General features: G+C 38.7%; 1 protein-coding gene across 2 annotated transcripts; it reads right to left on the bottom strand.

Annotated features, from left to right (window-relative positions):
• Positions 1-408: 408 nt before the first annotated feature.
• Positions 409-4,579, bottom strand: LOC107778190 (branched-chain-amino-acid aminotransferase 2, chloroplastic). Of its 2 annotated transcripts, XM_016598402.2 has the most exons (10): positions 4,264-4,579; positions 3,661-3,719; positions 3,374-3,545; positions 3,109-3,285; positions 2,895-3,026; positions 2,708-2,806; positions 2,483-2,599; positions 2,167-2,262; positions 1,938-2,050; positions 409-639 (listed from the first exon to the last, which is right to left on the bottom strand). In XM_016598402.2, exons 1-10 carry the CDS (start codon positions 4,321-4,323, stop codon positions 525-527), a joined length of 1,140 nt encoding a protein of 379 aa, XP_016453888.2. In that variant the 5' UTR covers positions 4,324-4,579; the 3' UTR covers positions 409-524. The 2 variants fall into 2 exon arrangements, with proteins under 2 accessions (XP_016453888.2, XP_016453889.1); XM_016598403.2 differs by lacking the exon at positions 3,661-3,719 and having other exon boundaries at positions 3,374-3,660.
• Between the last annotated feature and the right edge of the window lie 17,913 nt (positions 4,580-22,492).

Genomic DNA, 22,492 nt, shown 5'->3' with positions numbered 1-22,492 from the left:
TTTTGGAGACTGGCTGTGCGTGATTTCCACGTACAAAGGGCTAGTTTTTATGCATAATTTTGATTACTTTGATGTTACGACTTGGATAGATCAAAATGTATGACCAAGTTTGAGAATCATTCCCTAAAAATTGGTATTAGGAGTTATGTAATTTACTTAGCTTATGCCCTAACATTGTGTAAGACTACGCACAACTCCTTTTGTGTTTTTATTTTTGTTATATATATATATATATATATATATATATATATATATATTAACTAACTCTAGGCACCTTGCCTAGTGGATTTACTACAAAAAAAATATAGGGCCCATGCTCAGCAGGGACATCAGCTCGCCTAGAACTCAAAAATGAATTGGGATTTGTGAATTAGATTGAATTGGTGACACAATAATTTTACTTAGTACTATGATAACTTCCAGTATTATAGTTCACAAATGATTTGTACATTGCCAATTATTATTTTACATATCTATATTCTTTGCGAAGAGATAAAAAGAAATAAAGAGAAAAAAAAAAGTAATCATTCGATTTCAACAATCCAATCCCTCTTGTCCTCGATTAGGCCTATTTGTATCCCTACGAGTCTCGAATAAAGTTGCTTACATGTTAACTCCGAGCTTATTTTATACTCAATCCTGCAATGGAAAAACCAATAATTAAACAAAAAGTTCAATAAATTGAGTGTAATTTCTTAATTTGTAGAGCCGTCTAAATGGGCTTGGCTCGTGCGACCTGCCCAATCCAACCCGCTACTTGGGTAGGGTTGGGCTAAGATTTTTTTGAGCCCATTTAAAACTGAGGCTTATAAGCCCGGTCCAAATCAGCCTCATGGCCCTTGAGGCTTGACCAAGGCTGGGTCTAGGTCAGCCCGTGGGCCAAAAAGTAATTAATATCAAATATTTAATATTTTAAAAAAGTAAAAACTAAAAAAACTATTAACTATAATCCCCATTCTCCAACCCTAGATTGTTCATTTACCCTTCCATATCAACTAGAATTTAGATTTTTGACATGCATATAATATGACAAAATTAGTTTTTCTTTTGCTTAATTAATAACAAACTCGAAAAGTCTCAGATAGCCAATAAAATCTTTTTTCAAAAGAAAATATTACTCTAAGTGGCTAATGATCAGTTTGGATTACTTTAATATATTATTAATATTTAAACTGCTCTTCGGTATAGAAAAAAATCAGTTTTAAATACACAAAAAAATGACCACTAGCAAATTTCAAGAATATTAAAAAATTTATGGACTATAATGATGAACTCAGCAAATGATGTTAATCCTACGTTAAAAACCCCCAGCATATAAACTTATTGAAACAATCCCTGAATCTGAGAAAAATGAAAGAAAGGTATTAAGAAAATATTCATGTAACTTTAAAAAAGAAGAGCAAGAGATATAGAGAATTCGCATTTCAATCACGAGATTCCTCAGTCAAATATCAACCTTTTGATATGCTCTAAGCAAACAGAATTTGTTTGCATGATTAATCGACTATGTCACGTAAAAATATTTAAGGATATAAAGAATTTTTTTTTCTAAAAAAAATTGAAGGGCCGGGCCGCCCTAGCCCGCCAAATTTAAAAGCCCACGAGGCTTGGGCTGGACTGGGCTGACCCGTTTTGACAGCTCTAATTATTTGTATATATTTCACTTTTTTATGTGTAGATTATTCGAGTAGAAAGGTATAGGTTCAGTTGAGCCCTAAATCCGTTATAGCTAAACCCGCCTTCAGTGTGGCATTATTGAAGGATCATGGAAAAGAAGTTGCAAAGAAGTAACATGGAACAACCCTAAATTTTTGCATATGTTTTAAAATACTCTAATTACTCTCAAATACCATCTTTTCACTCAACATAAACTTGTCATAAGAGAAAGGTGGAGCAAGATGAGAAAATGATGTTGATTTCTATACGAAGTGTCTTACCTTTTGCCTTTATAAGTAATACTACCTACGGGAGCAACACCAACTGCAGTGCCTGTGCAGAAGACTTCATCGGCACTAATCAATTCATCAGCTTCGATTAAACGTTCTTCAACCTGAACAATGTTGGCTGAACCCTTAATTCAAAGCTCCTCTTGTGATTATGTTTTATTCACACTATAACTAAAAGTTTAGTAGTTGCTTAAACCATGGAATAACAAGTGGACAGTACCTGGTATCCAAGATCAGTTGCAATGTCCATGATGCTTTTTCTTGTCACTCCTTCAAGAATGGTTCCAAATGCTACTGGGGTTGAAATCACTTTTCCCTAAGTAGGTTAAAACATTTAAAATCAGTTTTATATAACTGGTAAAGTTGTTGCCATACGACCAGGAAGTCACGGGTAGAAACAGCCTATTGCAAAAATGCAGGGTAAGGCTGCGTACAATAGAGCCTTGTGGTCCGGCCCTTCCCCGGGACGGAAGAATCAGAAGTTGATTTCTATTGTCTGGAAAAACAGTATAATAGAAGTTGGAATATGAAACTACCTTCACAAGGAAAATGTTACAGGAAGAGACCTCTTCAATGTATCTCTTATTTACAGAATCAAGGTACAATACATCAGAAAATCCTCTCCCCCTTGCATTCCTTATGGCTTGTAAAACCTGCACAATCCGGAATGAACTTTTTCTAGTCTACTTACATGGAATCTGAAGACAGTATTTAGTACTAATAAATTTTCTTTGAAACCATTAAGAACATGGACAGCTTACAGGGGCATAGTTAGTAATGCTTTTGACTCCACCAGCTCCACCACGTGAGGCACGATGAAAATCTTCCTCGACAATCAACTTCAATGGTGCTGTTCCTTCCTGTTTCAAAAGATCCTAGCGCTTGAGCAATGACCTTTTTCTTTCTTCAATTAGGTACAGAGATATCAAAGAAAAAGAAAATGTCAACCTTGAAATAGTTTCCCACAGGGGAAGCATAAACAAGGAAAGTGTACTCAGGTGCTGGAGCCAATCCGAGTACAGGTCCACTTCCAAAAAGCAGAGGCCTAATATATAGAGATCCTTTTCCAGGAGGAGGAACCTGCTCTTGTTCAATACAAAAAAATTTGCTGTTTGCAATTAATTAATAAACATATGACTGAATGATTTAAAAAAATGATTACCCATCGCTTGTTAGCTAGAGCAATTTGTTTCACAGCGTCCACAAATTGATCCGTGGAAGGACAGGGCATACACATTCTTTCAGCTCCAATCTGTATTCTGATTGCATTCAGATGAGGACGGAATAGAAACAGGCGTCCATTATCTCTTTTATAGGCTTTTGTTCCTTCAAACAGCCCCTGTTTGAATGAATTTCGTGACACAGTTTTGTAAAATAGATTTGAAAAACACCTCGATTATAGTTGGTAAAGCAGATTGAAGAATTACTTGTCCATAATTTAAGACACCAGCAGAGGGGCTCAATTGGATATTCTCATAGCGATTAAGTTGGCCTCGTTCGAAATGCCCATCTTCAGTGCTTTTTGTCACATACATATAATCAGTTGGCATTAAGCCGAATCCAAGATTGTCCCAATCGACATCAGCAATCTCATCATCACTGATAATGTGAGAAGTGACCAAGTCCCAATATTAGAAAAGGCCTATCTTGGCTCCAAATTTCCAATACGAATACAAGTATGAATAATTTTCCGACCATATGAAATGCAATGTACCTGTAAACAGAAGGTCGTAAAGAAGTTGCCGCCTGAGCCGTGTAGTATCTAAATTCAACCTACAAACAACAAGCAGAGGTCTCTGATGAGTTGATTGGACATAAGGTTCACATTTTCTGACTTTTTTTGATTTTCCGTCCGGTGTTCGGTACCCGCATTGGAGCCCAACTATATCCGGATTCGCGCCGCGTAGGGCCCCATTAGGAGTAAAGCGCTCCATACCAAGGATTTTTCCATGCCCAGAGCTCCAACTCGAGACCTCTAGTTAAGGAAAAAACAACCCATCCACTAAACCGCATCCTTTGGCGGTCACATTTTCTTACATGAATATGTGAATCTTTCATTTTTTTCTGACCTACCTAAGTCCAACGGCTCTGAAACGAGTAAAGCTAATCACTCCAATGACACTTTTAACATAGTGTTATATTATATTAGATTTGGGTTAAGACCATAGTTTTTTTCTTAAAATGCATCAAAATGTTAAAACTGTCTCAACACTTTATATGAAACTTTTCTTTTTTATCTACTTTAAATTTAACACTTTGTTGACACACCCAATAAACAGAAAGACAAAATATCGGTTTCTTGGATCAAATGACAGACCTTTGAAGGCAAAGCTGAAGATTTAAACAATCTGCGAAAGCATGCAGCCCTTTGAATCATATTTGCAGAAAACACCAAGATAAATCTCTTCCCGCGTAATTTCAAAATATCGTAAAGAGGAAATTATAAAGTGACGGTGAGAATCTGATAGAAGGGAAAATCGAGGTTTGAATTGCAATGCGATTTTGAAAAGTTGGGATCCTGAGAGAGGTAGGAAATGATTTATAGAAATTTTGAAGATTGATGAACAGGGAAGGAAGGAGAGATGATTGAACACGTAATGTAGGAGTTAACAGGATATGTATCAAGGTTTCTAATTTCCACTGCCAAAAAATGATAAATATAAAGTTTGATTCAAAAACTAAAAGGTCGTGACCTGGCTGTACTTATCTGTTACTATTTGCTTCCAAATCTTTCCTATCCGTCGTTGGACTTTAGACATTTGAAGGTTGGCTACTTCCTTGGAATTTTTTTATTTTCTTATTGTCTGACGTTCTTATCTGATACTAGCATATTTTCTATTCTTCTAATGCAATACTCCTACTTAACACGTACACATGAATATGCATTGTACTTGTGTACGGGTAAAATCGAGGAAACCTTTCCCCGGTTTTCCCGATAAAGGAACAAAGAGTAAGCACATCTCGAGTGATTATAATCGAAGCCAGGAGCTCCTCGTATCGAAATCAAGGAGGAATTAACAATGTAACTGAGATCAGACACAGTGAAATGATGGGCCCGGGCCAAATATAGCTTCTGGACCTCGGGAGAGGCGGTTAACGGTTATGCATGACGAGCAGAAAGCTATAATATTCGCCGTCAACCGGATATTACAGCACGAATCCGGTTCAATATAAATTGTCGATCAACATTTACCAGAAAAAGAAGATTTTTACCTTTTTTAAACTAGTACTAGGACTGAAATTCCTCTACTATATAAAGGGAAAGTTTTCTTTATTCAGGCACATTGTAACAGGCAACTCAAAGCAATAAAAGTTTACTTTTGTCTTCTAGTTCTTGTAGCATTATTCATTTGTTCTTTTCTTCACTCGCGACCGAGCTTGAATCGAGGGTCCAATCGAGGACGAATTCTACTGTTCAATCTTGGACATTACATTGTGATTGGTTTGATCATTTATTTTGTCTTTAACTCATCTACTTGTTGTTCTTAATTATTCATATTGAATTAAACCATGTATTCTTTAAACCACGTACAAATTTAATTGTTACTCTTTTTGGGGGTAAACAGTTACAGGAGGAGGCCTCGTCTTGTTGTTCACCGAGACCCTATACATGTCCTTCTTCCGGATCTGCTCTTTGAGCTTGTTGCTCCCAAACGCACACGCAAGTATACGTGGTCGACAAGTAATATAGGATTGTAAGTTCAGATATCGTACCAACAGGGACTTGTGATTAACTATCAACTAAATTAAACCAAACAATTAATCTATTCAAGCGAATCCTAACGTATGAATATTTAACTAAAACTAATCTAACGTAACAAACTAAGAGATTAAAGAAAACAAGTTGGCAAATTATAGAGAAGAATTCAATGTGAGTGAATATTCTAGAGCTATGAGTTAGCTAACAATCCCATTGAGTTTTTCACTTAAATCGTCTAATTAATTTATCTGGTTTATTGGATGACAGAGTTAATATTGCTTGTAGCCTTCTCCCGAAGTACAACTCGCTTATTCAAGCTAACCTAACGCCTATATTCCTATGGAATTAGGATTAACAAGAACATATTAATAATTCCCGTATAGTAACCAAGCAAGGCGATTAGGTATATTCCTATCCTAACCACAAATCTGCCCCCCCTCAGAGTTAAGGTCTTGCTCTACTCAATCTTATATGCAATCTAGAATTTTCTCTCCCGAGTTCAATCCTAGATTCGTAGATAGTATTCAATTGGTGATCAAGCAATCAAATAATTAAGCGCAAGATTGAATAAATAAATTAATATGATAAAACAATAAGAATAATTCAAGCTTCAAACCACAACATTCATGTAGCACCAAAAACTCTAGAACTAATGAACTATGAAATTAAAGGAAGAGAATAGAAGAGAAGAAAAACTAGTTAGAAGCCTCCTCCAAGCGTGGTGTGTGTTGCCCCACGTGAATTCTCCTTCAAAGTGTGTTAGATATCCCCCAAATTAGGTTTAAAATCCCTTATATACGAGTTGGAGAGGTCTTGGGCCGAAATAACCTTGTCCCGAATGAAGAAGGAAAAATCCCGCAACACAGCATCCAGGCCAACGCTAGGCGCTGGTCCTGGCGCTGAAAACAGTGACATCTTCGCGTTCTAATTCCTTCCTTCACTTCAATTCACTTCTTTGTGTTGGTTGTGTATTTAGCATGTAATCATTAGGATAATGATGATGTCCTCCTTTTTTGTCTCATCTCTTTTTTTTCCTTTTTTTTCTTCAATGTTTTATTTAATTTTACTCCAAATCTCTTCATCTTCACACCGCTTTATTCCTACATAGTTAAAATATAATATTAAGCACAAAACAATATAACTAATACTCAAAAGATGATTAAAAGTACTAGAATGTAAGGCAACAATGGATAAATATATGTATTTTTGGCCGAACATCAGAGCTCGAGCTCGAGCTGGCTGACTTCCATTCGAGACCGAAGGAAGCTTTCGTGGTGGAGCACCGAAGCCTGAAAAAAAAACGATAAGATCATTAGAACATGCTGAAACTAAGCAAGATTCGCAAAGGGTAAAAGGAATAGGAAGCTTATCCGGTTCAATGCTTGTTGTGCCTCATTGAAAAGGCTCGATGTGCCTACTTCGTTCATATTTTCTGGGCATCCTCAATCACCAGGCAGTGAAGATAGCTGGCCACTCCCATCGGAGCAGACAATATCTGGGCAGCTGCCGGGATAGTAAGCACGAGCAATCTTTTACGATCGGGATCCACACTCGGAGTAGGGAATTGCCTCACCAGCTTCGGGCTCGAGCTCGATCTCGGCTCGCCTGCTCCCGATGGCACGTTCTATTTTAGGACCTCCAGGTGACCAAGCCTGGAGTAATCCTCCAATGTGCCCATGTCCATTCCATTGAAAAACATGTTAAGGGCCTTGTCCGCGCCCCGTGCTGTCTCATTTGATTTCTCTTTGCTGGCTTGAGCCTCGTCGAACATAGACTTTTCGTGAGATGGGGACTCCATGATGTCGATAACACCGACTACTTCCTTCTGAGTGTGGGTGGATTCTTGGGAGGCTGTGACCTCTGATTCTCCTTCTGGCTCCCGAGCCAAAAGGGGATCGACTTCTCGGCCACCTTTCCCGGGTACCGCCTGTTCTCCTTCGTCGATGGTTGACCCATGAGCAATAAACTCAAGATCATCATCCTCTGGGTAATCCTTGAGCTGAAAGAGGGAATTAGGGTCTGGTACCGAGTTTTTGACTAATATTATCCCTTATCTTTGAGGGTAGGTCTATTTTGGTCCCTCAAATATAATCCTGAGCATATTTAGTCCCTTAAGTATGCTAAAGTGGAGCACTTTTAGTTTCACTGACAGAATGTGCTAAAAAATTAAAAGTGTTAACCAACTCTGATTCATGAAGCAAATCTTCTACTCTGAAGCAAAATGTTTCCTCTCCTTTTATCGGATAACACAAATTATCACTTTAATTCCTCTTTTTTTAGATAACGTCTTCTAAAATTTTAACCTTAAAAATATCCCCTTTTATGTCAATTTTTAATGAGAAAATGACACTGTATAGCCGTTGTAAAAATAATAGCCGAAAAATGTATAAAATTTATATATTATTTTGTATATATATACACTTTGTATGTTAATATACAATACTTATACAATTTTATGTACTTTTTTGGCTATTAGATGTAAATAATTTCTGGCGCGGACTAAAAGTGATAATACAATCTGGTTATTCGTTTGCATCAATAGTATGACTAGAAGTGATCTTGGCAACTCTATTTTTTTTCAAATTTTAAATTTTTTTTTTGGAAAGTTCAACCGAAATTGTTAAAAGTAAAAGTGTCAACGTTAAAATCTTAAATTTATTAGCTTTGTACTATTAGTGGGTGTTGGTTTATAAAATATTTTCGATAAGTAAATTAAAATGACGGTGAGTGCCAAAACCAACCCCGTAATTGATCTTGGACAGATTCTGTCAGTGAGACTAAATGTGCTCCATTTTAATATACTTAAGGGACTAAATATGCTCAGGGTTATATTTAAGGGACCAAAATAGACCTACCTTCAAAGATAAGGGACAATATTAGCTAAAAACTCTCCGGTACCCTGCCTTTGCTACTCTTTTTATTGCTTTTCCGAACCCGGACAACTACCTCTTCTTCTTGATCTCAGCGTCCGGGGAGCCAGAGGACTTCCTCTTTTTCTTCTTTTTCTCCTCCTTTGCAGCAACTCCGTGATGCCCCGAAGCGGAGCATTCAACAACCAAGGACGGGGCCTCGTCCTCATCCAATGGCTGAAGCTTAGTGGTCTTGGGCAAACCTGTGAAGGGGAAAAAGACTCAGCAGAAATGGAAGTTAAGTATTAAAATGGAATTGTACGGGAGGAGGACTCACCATGGGAACTGGCCTCCCAATATCACTTTAAAAGCTTGCACCATTCGCGCTCGAATTAAGACATTTGTTTGCAGATCCCCTCGATCCACTACTTGAAGTGGGGGACTCCATTGGGAACTCGGGCGACTGTTGCACAACAAAGGACACATACAATTAGAAAAAGAATAAAAGGTGTGCCAAGTACTCAAGGAAGGGAGAAAACTTATGGGTTGAGTTCCACTTTTCAGGGAATGGTAAGAATTAAGGGGGAATGCAGTTTTCGATTTTCACCCGAACAAACCTCCCTTGCCAACCCCGATCTCGATATTTGAGAATGGAGCTTTTCTTGCTAGACAAACGAGCTTGATCAACCCCCTCGGAAGACTTGGGGACTGTAGAGACAAAGCAGGTGGTCGAGGGTGAACCGAGATGCTTCGGTGTTGTTAACAAAGTGGCAGAAGAGGATTAGGATCCTCCAAAAGGACGGGTGAATTTGCCCAAGGTAGACCTCGTACCTTTTTGTAGAAATTGAGAATTATAGGGTCCACCGACGCGAGCGTGAAGGGGTAAGATACCCCTCCACATGTGTAGTGATGTCTTCCTTGGGCCCGGGGATGACCGCTTCCTTTCCCTCCCAGTTGCAGTCCACTCGAACTATGAGGAGTGTGTCATCAATAACAGAGCATATGTACCTCCAAAATCCCTCTCTTCGGTCCTGTTGATTGGAGGGCTTCTCAACTTTGAAGTTGTTTTCAATAGAACAGCCCCCGGGGACAAAGCTCTTCCAGGGGGGCTCCAGGGCCACTTCAGGAACGGTCACCTCGGCATCTATGGTCACGTTGGAAGTTTAAGGGGAGGTCTGATGTGGTACGAATTTGGATATTTTTGCCATCAGATTCTAGAAAATATGAAGGTTTGAAGATAAAGATGAAGGTTTGAAGAGGAGGATGAAGATTTGAAGATAGAGATGAAGGTATGAAGGTCTGACTTAAAGTTTTGAAGAAGGAGTATGAACTTTTGAAGGTACAAATAAAAAGATCTGGAAAACAATGGATGAAGGTTTGAAAGGGGTTAGACATAAGTGAAGAATTCTAGGGTAAGTCAAAGAGCTCTAGAATCGAAAAGTAAAAAAGTGAAAAAGGGCTGATGCTTTTATAGAGAAAGGGTAATCAATGCGTGCCGTTTCGCATTCGAGGACGGTCAACCGACGGATGACACATGTTCAAAGTCATAACGATGCGGTTGATGGGGCGTTTCGCTGACCCGTCAACTTGGCTGTAGCGTACGGAAGAAGGAACCGGGGTAAATTTATCTCTTCCCATCGCTTCGGTTAAACTACTCTCCAGGAAACGAGAGGACTATCTATATACAGGTAAAATGGGGGGAGGGGGAGGGGATAAATTTCTCTGTCTTCCCGATGAAGGAACAAAAGGTAAGCACGACTCGAAATGATTATAGTCAAAGCTAGGAGCTCCTCGTATCAAAACCTTAGAGGAATGAACGACACAACTAAGTTCAGACACAATGAAATTACGGGCTTAGGCCAAACATAGCTCCTGGACCTTGGGGGACGCAGTGAATGGTTATGCATGACGAGCAGGAAGCCATAATATTTTCTCTCAACCGGATATTACGACACGAATCCTGTTCAATATCAACTGTCAATCAACATTTACCAGAAAAGAAGATTTCTACCTTTTTTAGACTTGTACTGGGACTGAAATTCCCCTACTTTATAAAGGGGAAGGTTTTCTTTATTCTGGCACATTGTAACAGGCAACTCAATGCAATAAAAGTTTACTTTTTTCTTCTAGCAATTGTTCAAGGCATTATTCATTTGTTCTTTTCTTCACTCGCGACTGAGCTTGAATCGAGGTTCCAACCGAGGACGAATTCTACTGATCAATCTAACATCAAGCTTGGTCATTACATTGCGATTAATTTGATTATTTATTTTGTCTTTAACTCATCTACTTGTTGTTATTAATTATTCGTATTGAATTAACCCATGTTTTCTTTAAACCGCGTTCAAATTTAATGATTACTCATTTTTGGGGCGAATCGTACTAACTTCTAATAGTGGGTGAATTGCTGAGAGAAACTAAGCTAGAAATCTGTCGAGTTTAACTTGATATATTCAGAAATTAAGAAAATATTTTTATTTTATTTGTTCAATGTAAATAAAATAGGAATATATCTGTTTATCAAACTAAAATAAAATCAAGAATTTTTTTTATCAATTTTGAAATAGAACAATCAGTGTTAAGTAGGGTTGTGCATAATTTGGTAAATACCGAATTATCGTGTCGATACTGAAAATTTTGGTATTTGGTATTTGGTATTTTGGTATTCGTATGGTATTTGGTTTAAGTTTTAGAATAATAGTATTAGTTATTGTATTTTGGTATTTTAAAATGAAATACCAAAATTCGATACTGTACTGAAATATATATTATATTACATATACCACATATTATCAATTATAACATAAATATAAAAAATCTAAAATTTTACTTTCCTTTTATTCTCTAAGTTAATAAATTAACTCTAAACAAGTAAAAAGACATTTATAATGATCAAATTTATTCCTTTTTGTACAGTTTTTTCTATAGGTTGATATTTGCTGGTTTTGGACAAAACTTTTGTCAACAAACTTTTCAGTTTTATACTTTTGAGTACTTTAATTAAGAATATTACAATCTATGGTTCTATGAACTAGTTAGTATTCAAACCGAATAAACCGAAGTTACCGAACCGAATATACCAAACTGAAAAGAGAACAATCGAACCGTACCGAATTTAATTAGGTACGGTATTGGTATAAAATTTTAAGAAATTGAATACCGAAAATACCAAAACAAAATATATCGTACCGTACCGACCGACGAACACTCCTAGTGTTAAGCGGATGATTAGGGTTGGGCTGTAAGGGTGTCACAACCCGAAAATCTCACCCTCGGTACCGTGATGGCACCTAACATTTGACTTGCTAGGCAAGCCAGCGTTAGAATAGTTTATCCATTTTTAACAGTTCAAATCATATAGCAATAAAGATGCCGAAATAACTGAAATAAATCTAAGGTAAAGTGCGGAAATCCATAACAACTGAAATATCTAATATAACCCGAAATCTGCTGTCACAAGTGCACGAGCTACTAGAATAGTACAAATAAAGGTCTGAATAAAAGTAAAGCTACATGAAGGAAAGTACACTGTTAAGATAAAGAAGAAGGGGACTTTAGGGGCTGCGGACGCCGAGCAGCTGTACCTCACGTCTCCACTCAATAGCTATATTGGAATCTCTATATTCTGTGCCAAACCACTGGTAGACTTCCTTGATATCATGGTACATCTTCGTAGAGCCTGGGTTCATGGAATACTTAGAACTGTGAGCCTCGGTCATGATCCTTTCTAGGGCTGCTTATCGGGTGGATCGGGCGCTTATTACTCTTAATGGTTCGGCTTATCGGTTATCGGCTTTTAAATGTATCAATCCGCTAGACACCTGATAAGATATCAGGTGAATTGGTATCGATTTAACTATTATCGGGCGATTTATCGGCCTAGTTCAATCTGTATTACAAAGGACTATTTTGGTCCTTCATGTTACATTGTTACCGTGATACTAATAATTAGTACATACTAGCAAAAAGCCAACACTGCTTTAGCACTTCCAAACCTATTTCTTGCCTTCAGCTTCTCATGTTTCTTGCCTCTAACTCAGCATCTGTTGTCTTTCCAGCCTTTTCTACCTTCATTTTTAACAACTCAATCTTGTTTTTCAAATCTGTGGAACTCACAACATCCTCCATAGCCTTCATTTTTAACAACTCAATCTTGTTCTACTACTAACCACAATGCTCTATCTTTTATCATCACCAACAAATAACTTACCAAATGTATTAACACTTACAAAAACACCTTAATTTTAACTTTCTTTTTGTTTAGGTTATTCATAAGGTCTAGTTAATATTTCTAACTATTCTAATCTAAAAAAATCTAAAGATGTGCAGATTTGCATTGCTTTTAAGCTTGAATATGAATACTAAACTAGTAACCTTACAATCTGCTGCTTCCTTCTCTGGCTATGGCGAGAGGGAAATGCGAGATGGCGAGTCGGCAAGAGGGACAGGTCAGGCAAGCCTCGAGGTCGAGAGGGCTGGCGGCTGGGTTGTGACTTGTGAGTTGTGAATTGTTGTTGCTCATGAGAATTGAAATCTGACTTACGAGTGTTAGGGTTTGGTAAAATAATACTATACTGGTCGAGTCATTAGTCGTTAAGTGTGGAAAGGACTTTTATTATTTAATATATATATATATATATATATATATATATATATATATATATATATATATATATATATATATATATATTCTTAAAGGGTTAACAGATTTTCCGTTAACAAAATTGAATAATCCGCCCCAAATCGATAAGCCGTAAAAAAAATTTCAATCTGTTCCTGTCATGACCCCAAAACTGACCCGGTCGTGATGGCGCCTATCGTGAAACTAGGCCACCCAACTCATTTTCAAAATAATCCATATTTCATTTAAAACTTAAGTAAAACCATTTTTTCAACTGAAAATCGAATAAAGATATAAAGTCAAAATTAAACAAAGCGGAAAATACAAGCCCAACACAACGCTACAATAGTTTCAAAACAAGACAAAAATAATATAGTCTTGAAATAACAACAATGTACTAATAGGAAGATAGAGAAGGAGAAAAGCAGAACTGTGATCACCAGGCAGCTACCTCGCTATCTCCGTGAAGCCCACGACTGGAATAGTCAACAGCCGCTACCATGCCCTGAGATACCTGGATCTGCACACAAGGTGCTGGGGGTAACATGAGTACACCAACCCAGTAAGTAATAAGTCCAAACTATAGACTAACAGGTAGTGACGAACCAAAACCTCAACATGTAATATAATTAAATTGTACAGTAAAGTAGGCATGCTTGCAATTCAAATATTCAACTCAATAATAAATAAATACAATTTGAACAGTGTGGAGTATAAAGCTCAGTAAAACTCTATCTATCAATGCAGATAAGGCATGAAAAATGCACCATGTACCTCCACTCTCAAGTCCTCAACCACTCGGTACTGCATATGGCCATTCGGCCCAGGGAAGATCCATCCCGAGATATATACACATCATGACCGCAGCCACCCAGTACGGAGGAAGGCAATTCCAGCCCTATGGAGGAGATCCATCTCCAGGTATAAATACTTCGGACAAGATCCATGTCCAGGGAAGTCCATCCCTCAATATTATCAACTACGCTCACTGGGGGTGTAAAGACTCCGGAGGAGCTCCTTTCAGCCCAAGCGCTATAACAAGACAACGAAGGCATAATCAATATCCCGCTGCGGCGTGCAGCCCAATCCCATACTGCCACTCAATATTAGGCTCTCGGCCTCACTTAATCATCACTCTCTAGTCACACACACACACGGGCTCAAAATGCCATGATGCTAGCCTGAAATAATGATATGATGTGCCAAATAACAATAATCGAGACTGAGACAAGATATAATATGCATGAACAAGATTGAGTACAGAATATCAATGAAGCTAATGATATGACAGCAAGAAATGACCTCTCGGGTCTCAACAATATCGGCGTGAAGCCTTAACATGATATTTAGCATGATTTGCAGCTTATTAACTTAATCACATAATTACAACACATCTATTGATAAGAAAAGTGACTAAGCTATGCCATGGAATGATCCAGGCCGCAATTCTCACGGTGAACGCCCACACACCTGTCACTTGGCATTTGCGTCACCTCAATAGTTATCGTAGAACACATAGTTCGAGGTTTCGAACCCTCAAAACCAAGTTTGAAAGCGTTACTTACCTCAAGCCAAGCCAAAACTCTAGCCCGTGACGCCCTTACCTCTCGATTTGGCCTCCAAATGCCCCGAATCTAACCAAAATCAGTATATTATCATCAATATATGCTAAAGGAATGAAACCCATACGAAAATTATCAAATTTACTCAAAAATCCTGAAATTGTCCAAACCCAACCCCCAGGCCCACATCTCGGAATTCGATAAAAATTGCATCACTAGAAACTCCTTTCACTCCTGAGTCCATACATACCAAAATCATCAAAATCGGACCTCAAATGATCCCTCAAATCCCCAATTTAAAACTCTCCAATTTCAAGCCCTAATCTCCCAAGTTTCTTCCCTAATTTCCTCTAATATCATGATTAAAGAATGGAAAAATGGTCATAAACTCAAGTAATAAAGCTTAAGTAGCTTACCCAACTGATAACCCTTGATTCCTCTTGAGAAATCACTGCCCAAGCTCAGCTCCCGTCTTAAAAAATAGGGAAGCTTAGTGTAATTTGCGAAGAAGATCTTTTTATAATTCCTGAGTAGTAATTTCTGCATCTGCAGTCTTAGAGTCACTTCTGTGATGCCGCACCTACGAAAAAAACTTCGCAGGTGCGGTTTTCACTTAACCCTGGGATTCTCGCTTCTGCAGTCTGCTTGCCGCTCCTGCAGTTTCACAGGTGCAGTTCATGTGCACACATGCGGTGTTTCTTCAGCTCCTCAACCCTCCACATATGCGGTACAATCTTGCTTCTACGAGGCTCGCACCTACGGTCCCCAATCCACAGGTGTGGAAATGACAGAAGCAGCAAAGTTCAGCTGCTTAACCAAATTCCAAATCCATTTGTTAGCCATCCGAATTCATCCCGAGGCCCTCGGGGCCTCCACCAAAAATACCACCAAGTCATATACCACTATTCAAACTTATTCAAATCTTCGGAACACTCAAAACAACATCGAACCACCAAATCGACCTTGGATTCAAGCCTAAGAACTTAGAAACTTTCAAATTCCACAAATGACTCCGAAACCTATCAAATCAACTCCGAATGACCTAAAATTTTGCACACACATCACAAATGATACAATGGACCTACTCCAATTCCCAGAATTCTGTTCCGAACCAGATATCAAGATTTCCACTGCCGATCGGAGAACGCCAAATTTCCAATTTTGCCAATTCACACCTAAATCTACCACGGACCTCCAAACCACATTCTGAACATGCTCCTAAGCCCAAAATCACCTAACGAAGCTATCTGAACCATCAAAATTCACATCCGAGAGCTTCTACACATAAGTCAACATCCGGTTGACTTTTCTAACTTAAGCTTACTCAAAAGACTAAGTGTCTCATACCTCTCCAAAACCACTCCGAACCCAAACCAACCAACCCAATACCACATAATACAACTGAACAACACATAAAGAAGCAGAAATGGGGAAAACGGCATTGAAATTCATAAAATGACCGGCTGGGTCATTACAGTTCCCCATCGGTTAAACCGATAAGCTGATACCAATAAGCCATTAAGCCACTTTTGTTGTTCGGCTTTTGATTTTGGTTCGGTTTTGAACACCACTAATCCTTTCTCAGAACCATCCATATTCGAAACACACAATCGTCCTTGGTACCTTAGCGTACCATCGTTTGTGCCAAGCAAAAAGGCCATGGTCTTGTGTTTATGAACCCCCTCTTTCAATTGCACCAATAACGAATCATCATATTGTTTCTCCTTGACTTCAACTACGAGTGATGACTCACCCTATTTTGCGAAGAGAACTGGTGCTCCCCAAGGCAACACACTCGGTCAGATGAAACCTTTCTTTAGCAGATCCTTCAATTGCTTCTTCAGTTTCTTCAATTCTACCGGAGCTATTCTGTAAGGTAGAATTGATATAGGTTGCATGTCCGACAACACATCGATCCTAAAGTAAATATCCTTGTCTGGTGGGATTCCAAGAAGCTCATCTAGAAAGACCTCCAGAAATTCATTCATAACTGACACAGACTCAAGTGTCGGTGCCTTAGACTTAGTGTCTGTAACTCAAACCAGATGGTAGATACATCCCTTGTTGATCATCTCCGCAGTCTTAAGGTAAGAAATAAACCTATCATTTGGCACAATATCATCCCTCTTCCACTCAATGATTGGCTCACATGGAAACTCAAACCTAACAGTTTTGGTTTGGCAATCAAGCATGGAAAAAACATGAGTATAGCCAGTCCATCCATATTATCACATCAAACTCCACCATCCCAATTTAATGAGATTGGCTATGGTGTCTCGACCCCAACTCATGATAGCACAATCCATATATACCTTTGTGGCCACAATAGACTCACTAACTGGAGTAGATACAAAGCACGCCTCACGAAGCTATTACGGTTCTATCCTGAGTTTTATTGCTACATAAGGAGTGACATATGACACGGTGGAACCAGGATCTATAAGAGCATACACATCATGATATTGGACAATCAATATACTTGTGACGACATCTGGAGAAGCCTTTGAACTCTGGCAGCCCCTCAAAGCATAGAACCTACTAGGTCCTCCCAAACTCTGTGCACCACCCCTAGCTACACCATGCCTTACGGGTACTCGATTACCTCAAGTCGGAGGAGGTGCTACAGAAGTAGTAGTTGCTGAATTGGTTGGCTGCACCATACCTTTACCAATATTCTGACGGAGCGAAGGGAAATATCTCTAAATATGGCCCCAAAGACCACACCCGTAGCATATGGGAAGGTCCATGAGGCAGACTCCCGAGTGCATCTTCCCACACCTAGGCAGGAGGACCTCTGCTACGGTTGAAATCTCTGCCTGATTGAACCTGCTGATAAGATCCTCTATTGCCTTGACTAAGCGTGAAATGACTCCAACTCTAGTGATTGGACTCTGATGGCAGTGCACTGGTTGAAGACTGAGCAAAAGACTGTGTCAGTCAAGATCACCCTCCCCTGAACATCGCCTTTCCACCACTACCATCACTGAATGAACCACTAAAGTTGCCTGCGGATTGGTCTTCTTGTTACCATTTCGCTCCATTATATTCTTCATTTTTCGGGTCTTTGTGGCTTGAAAAATTCACCATCTTCCCATAGTTCATATCGGAATTTAAGGCAGTTGTAGTGGCCTCGTTGATAACCAAAGGGCAATGGCCTTACACAAACCGCGCACCCTAGCCTCTATATTGGGAAGCATATAAACCAAATACTTGGAATGATTCGCAAATTTCAAATGGTATTCCCACACACTCATACTACATTCTTCAAGTTCTCAAACTTGGGGGCAGGGGCTGCCCTAGTCTCGGCAGGAAAGAAATGATACATGAAAGCATCCGCAAAGTGTCCAATTCCACTACTTCTGTATCAGTGGCACGCATCACATGAAGATTCTTGTGCATCTCATCGATTAATTCCGGTGGGTCCTCCTTGGACTTAGTACCCGTGAACACCAGAGGATCCAACTTAAGGAATTTTTTCACCCTAGAACTAGCTTAATCTCCTTGGTGACTAGAAGAAATAGATGTAGCATTCAGTCTCTGGGCCTGGGAAGACACTATCTGAGTCGACAATTGGATGGCTCCCCTAAGGTCCTCATCAGAAGCACTAGGATTGGAGGTTGAGGCTGGGGGTGGAACTTGAATATCAGTTGGAGGAGGAATCTGTACATTCTCAATAGGAGTTGTAGAATCTGGAGGTGTTGCAGTTGGGCGAATGTCTTTACCTCTTGGGTGATCAATCGCAACATCAAATATTTCGTTAACTGCAACTGGTTGGGTGGCATTGACCCTTTGGCCACTCTTCTCCTTCTTCCTAGATGCCATGTATTGAAAATTAGAACAACGCACGGGTTAAAAGGACAGTCTTATAATAAAGCTCTATCGCACGATCTAGAATATCAATGAAGGGTGACGTTCCTAAATGCCCAAGTAGCCTCCTAATTATAGATGTGGTCAACTTTACACCGATAATAAGGACTCTACTAGACACGACTCCGAGACATCCTAGGATAATTTAAAAGCTTAGGCTCTAATACAAAGCTTGTCATGCACCAAGCTAGGGGAGCGGACCGGCCCTTAACCGAAATATCCCAGCCAAGCAAGACTACTTGATACCAAGTTCCCAACCTTGCCCATGAATGATTAAAGAATAAACGACAAAAGATAGCCAATCAAGGGAATAAAATGTACAACACCAAATTTACATTAATCAAAGAAATTTCATGTGGTGGATGATAAAAATTATTACAAATTCTTAGAAAGTGACCAAAATAGCATTTTAGAGTTCCCTTCATACTAATAGAACACGCAGTACATCTACGGAACCTCTAAGTAAACATGAGAGTAGAATGGAACTTGTCGGTGATAAGGCCCCAGCTATACCACAAAATGATAAACAGAGTCAATATAAATAAAGGCCCTGATATGGAGTAGGGATCACCGAGTTAGCTGAGAAGAGGGTACACCTATCAAAAAGTTGTGCAACCTACTGAGAAACCATGTCACAATCCCAAAATCCTACCATAAGGATCGTAGTGGCACCTAGTCTCTGTGACTAGGCAAGCCTATCACACAACAACATCAGAAAGGATATAATAACTTAATATTATTAAAAATTGAAAAAATAGCCAAAAACATAGCCAATATCACGATACAACTTTCACAATCCCAAAAGGTTGTAGTTGATGTAAAAGAACAATCTACGTTAAAGTTTATTAAATTTGGCCAAGATAATGTTTTAGATCTCAAGTCGAAACGTATGGACTTATTTTCGAGAAGCGCAAGAAGTCCAAGAAGCTCAAGATTGATATCAAGAAGCCAAGATATTTCCTTCTTAAAATAGGATTTATTCTATTCCTTTTAGAATAAGGATTTTCCTTTTGGTAGGATTCTAGGTTCTTTTCCTTGTAGAATATGGATTTTACTTTTCTTGTCTTCAGTTATTTTATTTCCTTATTAGAATAGGAATTATAGTTATCAAAGAAGAGACTCTAGGCCTATATAAAGGGTTCTCTTACCTTGTAGAATAGAATTCACGTTTTTGAAGCTTGCTCTCGTTTTACAATAGAGTATTTTTCTCTATTTTGTCTTCTTTATCATTGTTTTTGGTTCCAAGCAAGGTTGTGATAGTCTTTATCTTGTTTTCATGTCACGACCCAAACTGGAGGGCCATGACTAGCACCCGACCATACTTGCCGAGCACCAACGTACATTTTATCTAACCTTTTTTATTATCGTTTAGGGTTGACGAGATAAATATAAATGGTAGACATGGTTCATGGACAACCAACAATAAAATATGATGGCATGAACATACATAAAATGGGATGACCAGACAATCAAGAAACTACATATAAGGTACGAGCTACCACGCTACCATGAAAGACTATACAACAAAAACCAGCCGACAAGGCATACCAAACTATACATGAGTCGACACCTGTCTATGAGCCTCTAAATGAACATAAGTGCTGCAACATAGCCGGAACAGGGCCCCAACATACCCATAATGCCTATAACAAAAATGCATACCAAGACCACGACAAGTCCAGAGAAGGGATCTCGCCAATAACTGCTGAACTAGACAACCTACTGTGGTGGGGGAGCTGCACCTGCCTGTCTATCAGGGCCTGCAGCACAACATGCAGCTCCCACAAACAAAAGGACGTTAGTACGAATAAAGTACTGAGTATGTAAGGCAGGGAACCATAAATACGAACAGTAATGTAAGGAGGGATAGAGAATATACAACCTGTAACATCTGAGTACCTCTGAGGGCTACTGACATGAAATGCATGATACATATATATAAATACATAAACTTTTAAATCATACGCCTTTGTGGGCATCATCATCATCATATCGTACCCGACCGTAATAGGCTCGGTAAAAAAAACGTACCCGGCCATCATAAGGCTCGGTAGTATCGTACCCGGCCACATGGAGCTCGATAAAACCCAACTGATCAGTGGTTGCACAATAGGTGTCGTACCCAGCCGACTATAGCGTGGCTCGGTAGAGTAAAATAGATACATATATATAATGCATTCTCGACTCATGGAATCACATTCTAAACCTTTCGGAGTGACGTAAGGTCGGTATCCTCTGTACACATTATTAGGACTAACTCTTCACTATGAACCTTATAAGAATTAGGAAGTACCAACAACATTGATAACATAAGAATAAGAGAAGCAACATTAACATCAATCGTTCCATAAGAGGGAAAACAATGTAAGTACTGCTAGCTTCTAAGAGTAGAGTATCTTTGGAAGCTCGTTCATTACATTATGTACAATCGGAGTCGTGCAAAAGAAGGAAAGGGATAGCCTCACATACCTTGTATATACTGCCCCAATCTCAAGCTATGCAATTGTCAAAACTCCTTAGTCTACAATAAGAGAAACGATACTATCATTATCATTTAAGCGTCATAACTATTATGTATCGACCACAACCTATTTTACGATGAAACGGACAGCACCTCCCCTATATATATGACTTCACACCATTCAAAACAATCACCAAACAGCCCAAACAACATCAATAATAATCATATTGAGCCTCCCAAAATAGTCCACGCACAACCTAATCACTTCATACATACGACGGCCACCGTAGTCGTGTCAAACGACCCGAAAATGTTACGAAGAACTATCAGACCACAACCCTACATATACATGGTGTTTCTCCACCCCATTCCACCTCCAAAACGCCACAAAATAGTAGTAAACCACGCAGCCCAACAGCAACACAAAACAATCCACAAAATAGTCCGCTACAAGTGAATAACTCGAACTCACGGCTTCCGATCACCGTCCCGTGAGTTCTTACATGTATAGAACGAATTACCATGAATTCAAAGCAGAAAAAAATGTATAAAAGAGGGAAGTAACTTACCTTACTTGTTGTATAACTCAGCCCTTCCCTTGGTTCTTCAAACTCTAGGTTTTATCTTCAATTAGAACTTGAAAGAGAGGGAAAATCGATTAGGGTTTGTGTGGAATTTTTGGGGAGGAGTTGCAGGGGTTTAATTTGGTTTTGAAGGTCTGAAATAAGGGTGAAATAACTGAGTTTATAATCCCTTAAAATTCCTCTCTTGGCTGACTTTGGGACTTTTACTTTTGTCCTCTCATTTTGGCAAGTAGGTGATGCACCTACTTGTCACCTACCAATCTGCGCAGACCTGCGAAAATACAAATATCTCTATACTTCGAGATCGTATTGACAAACATTTTAATGCGTTGAAAAATATACTCATAGATCTTTAATTTGGTGGGTAGATCACCCCGTAATTCCTTGTAAATTGGGAGAAAAGCTTAGAAATATTTGACCTAATGTTTAAGTAAAATTATGAACCTAAGTAGCGACAATGTTTGTCGACTTTTGTTTCATAACTCATTTGACTTCAAGACTTATGATACGGATATTATATGATTCAAATACCTTTATACATTACCTATTGAGTGTATTAAGAACCTCTAGGTTTACCTGAAAATACGAGTTACAACATCCTTGATTCGTTTAACTTCTAATACTTGTTAATCACCCTTATACACCCTTGTATCACTTAAGACCAATAGGATTAACATCTTATCATATCAAAGGTAATTCCTTCTTGGATTTATGTTAACTAATATATGGCATGAACTAACGCGTGTAGATATGGGTTGTTACATTTCAATTGTGTGTGGTATTTCTTTATAATGTTAATTGATTTCAAGTTGTGACTTTAGGAACTTATTTAGTTCTTGATCTTTTAAGAACACGTTTCTTGATCTAAATTCCTTCTTTTGATATCATAGAATCATAACTTT

Source organism: Nicotiana tabacum, chromosome 18 (genome assembly GCF_000715075.1).
Source record: "Nicotiana tabacum cultivar K326 chromosome 18, ASM71507v2, whole genome shotgun sequence".
In the NCBI taxonomy this organism is placed as follows: domain Eukaryota; kingdom Viridiplantae; phylum Streptophyta; class Magnoliopsida; order Solanales; family Solanaceae; genus Nicotiana; species Nicotiana tabacum.
This window is presented reverse-complemented; position numbering and strand designations above follow the sequence as displayed.